Source organism: Vigna unguiculata, chromosome 10, assembly GCF_004118075.2.
Source record: "Vigna unguiculata cultivar IT97K-499-35 chromosome 10, ASM411807v1, whole genome shotgun sequence".
In the NCBI taxonomy this organism is placed as follows: Eukaryota; Viridiplantae; Streptophyta; class Magnoliopsida; order Fabales; family Fabaceae; genus Vigna; species Vigna unguiculata.
In genome coordinates, this window is record NC_040288.1 from 34,997,825 (window position 1) to 35,001,886 (window position 4,062).

Here is a 4,062-nt window from a genome sequence, read left to right on the forward strand (position 1 = left end):
TTTTGAAAATATAGATTTCGAGAATGGATATCTAATCCATAAAATATATAAAATATAGATTAGATTGATATCCATATCCAATAAAATAGATTTTAAATGGATTTGATTTTTAATAGAATGAATATTAAATGGATTGGATCATAGAAAAAATGGATTGGATCATAAAAATTAGATTTTTTATCCATCCTTACCATAGACACCTACGACATCAATGAATGATATATACTAAGCTTCTGCATCCTTTAAAGTTCCACTGCAATGCTTTCTACCAAGAAAACTGACTTTTGCGTCTATAGGAGTGTTTTGCTTATTCTGCACATTTTTAGCATGTTTAACAGCTTTTGACCAAAGTGACGTGACATAATAGTCTTAATTCACCTCTAAAATAGCCGATTTATACCAAGCCATGCAATAAGAATGCAAGCTGACAGATAGAGGCACTAGTAGCACTTGTGATTATTGATCATGTACCAGCTTTGTTACAGAGGCAGCCTGCATGTTCAACTATGAGGTGATTACCCATTATCCCTATCTCTCCCAACATAGTTTACCTGCCCTTGGCACTCGGCAAAGAGTATGTTATTACCTCATATTTCTAGTTATACTAATATCAGACGCTAATATTTATACTCTTGGAATTATTGAACATTATAAGGACTTTCATAAAACAAGAAAAAACAGATAAATATTAAATGGTTATCAAATCTACTTTCATTCACCAAAATATAATGCAGCATTGTTCTACACTCCCCTTTATCACTTGTCACCCAAATGTTTAGGCTTTGACTTCTTCTTTTGTCTTCTGCACTGAATTATTGTTAATCTCTTCCTTCTCCCTTTTAGTTTCTACCGCACTTTTTTCTTGTTTCTTTCTCTCTTTCTTCTCATTTAACTTGATATCTTTCGCACGTTTTCGTCTTTTTCGTTTCTCTTCCCTTTTGATTCTCTTCCTTCTGAAGAAACCCCAAAGTGGAATGAGTCTTTGGAATCTCCAAGTCCACAATAAGAAGGAAAGGCTCCGAGTAAAAGCACCTTTGTCGGATGTCAAAGAAGCCCTCAGCAGGTTTATTGCCTGACCAAAATCGACACATAATTACACAAACGTAAAATTAAACAATTGGCATGAATCAGATTTTCTTAAACCAATATCGAAAGAACATGGATTGTGAACTTTACCTCTGACTTCCTGATTCTTAGCAGATGTTCCTCCAAATCAGTAGACACAACATTATCAGAATCACTAAATGAAATTGGAAGACTGGTAGTTGTCAATGGTGCCAATTTCAGATTATCCCACACAACAAATAGACAGGGCCTCTTCATAAATCCCACGCCATCTTTTCTATCTCTATCTGAAGATCTTGGGTCCAAAAGTTCGATTTCCTTTGGCTGTTGCAGCGTATCGCGTTTCTTTGAAATCATTTTCTTTTCACAGATGATACGACCCTTCTCATTTTTCATTTCTCCAAGGCCATACCAATATTTGGAAGTGTAGTCTTGACTTGCATTTAATAGTGGATTTCTCTCACAACCAAAATGATGAGCGACCTTTGGATTCAGCAAGGATTTCTTTGATGGCTCTATGAACCACGATGGATCCAGATTCTTCACACTTTTGTACAAGTTACGAATGCTTCCTAAGGACAACCTGCCATTCTTAAGCTTCAGAATAGATGCAAGAAGTGGTATGGGGCTGCAGGAAAATTTGTTATTCTTAAGGTTCAGAATAGATCCAAGAGGTGTTGTGAGGAAGCTGGCCAGAAAATCTACAAAATCTCCATCTGCTTCAACAAATCGAACCTTGTTTTCTGATTTACTCACCATTATCTTGATTTGCAAATAATCTTTGGAAACACTTGAGCCAATAACTCGTGAGAAAGAGACCGATCGCTTGGATTTCTTTTTTAATAACACATCACTAAGAGGGGTTTTGGAGGTTAATGCTTGCTTCAGTATGTTAAGTATCTGAAAGAAATAATCAGAAAAAAACAAACCAAGTTTTAAGGCTGTAAATTATAATTACACAAAGAAAATTCATAGCAGTTAACTCTATCAAAGTACAACCACAAAGGTAAAGTCCTGCATCTACAATTTTACAATATAACTAAGAAATTGAGTATCCAAAATTTTTTAACACAAAAGTAATGATTTTGTTCCTCTAAATTATTTTTTGTTATTGGCATAAACTTGAAACTCCTACTATCCAATGTTGGACTATCTAAATATTACCTTTTCTTTATCAAAAAGCACTTCTCTATAGCTTTTGAGTTCTTTGCTTCCAGGTTTTAGGGTTGGCTTAATGAATTCACTAGGAGAGCTGCGGCGCACTCTCAAGTCATCATAGATGAAGAACATGGCCTTTCCTTTAACAAAAACACCATCCTCACCAGCAGTCTCTTCCATCATTTCTATTTCTTTTTTCATGAATGACCCGCAGTCGCACTTTACATCAATAAAAGAACTCACCAACAATTTAATTTCTTTTCTTGAACAGTTATGACACATGAAATACTTTGTGGGTTCTGTATCATCCACTGTCACTTTTAGTCTCTGGCAAGACCTCTCTAAGGGGTTGCGCGGAGAATGCAACATTTTTTGGCAGTTGTTGTTCCTGAAAACATCAGACTCCAAATTATTAACACTCTGGTACAGCTCCTTGATGCAACCAAGCCCTACTTGTTGTTCAGACCGAAGCTCCAAAGTATCCTTAAAACTTTGGCACAACTTCTTGAAGCAACCAGATTCTACTTGTTGTTCAGAGGTGTTCTCACGTCCTTGATGCTGTTCAGAGGTGTTCTCGAGCCCTTCTTGTGGTTCAGAGTTGTTCTCACGCTCTTGTTGTTCAGAGGTGTCCCAAAGCCGAATGATAGTTCCCAATGGAAGGGTAAGGAAACTGAAGAGAACATCTACCAATTCCCCACTTGCTTCCGCTACAATTACACGTTCTTTTTTATCGTCCACCCAATATTTCATAGGGATTCTTACCTCTTCGTTGGAACCCATAACTGAAACGTAAAACTAAACAATGTTAACCAATTAAGAAAAACAAAATGTACAGTTTTCGTAAAGTTTCTGATACCTCAAATCAATTGTCGCACGATCGTGGCACTTCCCTAAACGATATTTCTATGAATTTCTCCTGCATTTTACTTTTGAGGAAAGAAGTGACATGATGATAACCTTTTCTATGCCTTGGAATTAAGCTGAAAAGAGAAAAGCATATATTTTGGTTCTTTCAAAGAACAGAGTGACATCAGTTTAAAGTTTTAAAATTTGTGAAAGCAAGTTCAGATCAGGCTTCAGATTAAAAAATTTGCAAAAGTTTCTGAAATATTTTTGCTTAATTTTTATGATCGACAAACTCTTACAGAACTAATGGATGCTTAAACCATGAACGTGAATTCATTACAAGAGGGAAACTAACCAGAATTGTTTATTTCCTCAAACTCCATTCAAAACAGGCTGTGTAGATGATTAATAATGAAAAGCATCCAAAACAAAATATTACATTATATACTCGCGAGCTTGTTGGATTTGAATTGTTCAAAAAGCTACTGTATTGATGCAGTAGCAAAACCAAACAGCATAAGGCTAAGTTGGGAGCCAAAAACAAGCAAAATATTTATCTGATACGAATCAGATATATCAACTCCCTGTGTTTTTTGGGAATAAGACAAGTTCATCAATGGTGTGATTATCTTACTTTTCTGAGACCTGCAGTTACTGTTGAAGTTTGAAGTCCATCCATGAATTTCCAAGAAAGCTCATAGCGTTCTATCTTGGTTCTTAATAATTTCTGGCACAGGACACTTCCAGGAATATGATATCAGATAAAGTATACAAAAAATTTTATATATATATATATATATATATATATATATATATATATATATATATATATATATATATATATATATATATACATATATATGTATATATATGTATATACATATATATATATATATGTATATACATATATACATATATGTATATATATGTATATATGTATATATATATATATATACATATATATATATGTATATACATATATATGTATATACA

At 34.1% G+C, this 4,062-nt stretch overlaps 1 protein-coding gene across 2 annotated transcripts; it reads right to left on the reverse strand.

Moving 5' to 3' along the window:
* Nucleotides 1–638: 638 nt before the first annotated feature.
* Nucleotides 639–3,809, reverse strand: LOC114166407. Of its 2 annotated transcripts, XM_028051139.1 has the most exons (5): nucleotides 3,704–3,809; nucleotides 3,080–3,203; nucleotides 2,230–3,005; nucleotides 1,177–1,965; nucleotides 639–1,072 (listed from the first exon to the last, which is right to left on the reverse strand). In XM_028051139.1, the coding sequence occupies exons 3-5, from the start codon at nucleotides 3,001–3,003 to the stop codon at nucleotides 776–778; spliced, it is 1,860 nt and encodes a 619-aa protein (XP_027906940.1). In that variant the 5' UTR covers nucleotides 3,004–3,005; nucleotides 3,080–3,203; nucleotides 3,704–3,809; the 3' UTR covers nucleotides 639–775. The 2 variants fall into 2 exon arrangements, with proteins under 2 accessions (XP_027906940.1, XP_027906941.1); XM_028051140.1 differs by lacking the exons at nucleotides 3,080–3,203; nucleotides 3,704–3,809 and having other exon boundaries at nucleotides 2,230–3,060.
* Nucleotides 3,810–4,062: the final 253 nt, after the last annotated feature.

Bases quoted from the DNA above. Each gene is read 5' to 3' on its own strand.
- LOC114166407 (XM_028051139.1), bottom strand. From the start codon at position 3,003: ATGGGTTCCAACGAAGAGGTAAGAATCCCTATGAAATATTGGGTGGAC. The intron at 1,966-2,229 runs GTAATATTTAGA...TATTTCTTTCAG, and splicing joins TGCTTTTTGATAAAGAAAAG to ATACTTAACATACTGAAGCA. The intron at 1,073-1,176 runs GTAAAGTTCACA...GATTTTGGTCAG, and splicing joins TAAGAATCAGGAAGTCAGAG to GCAATAAACCTGCTGAGGGC.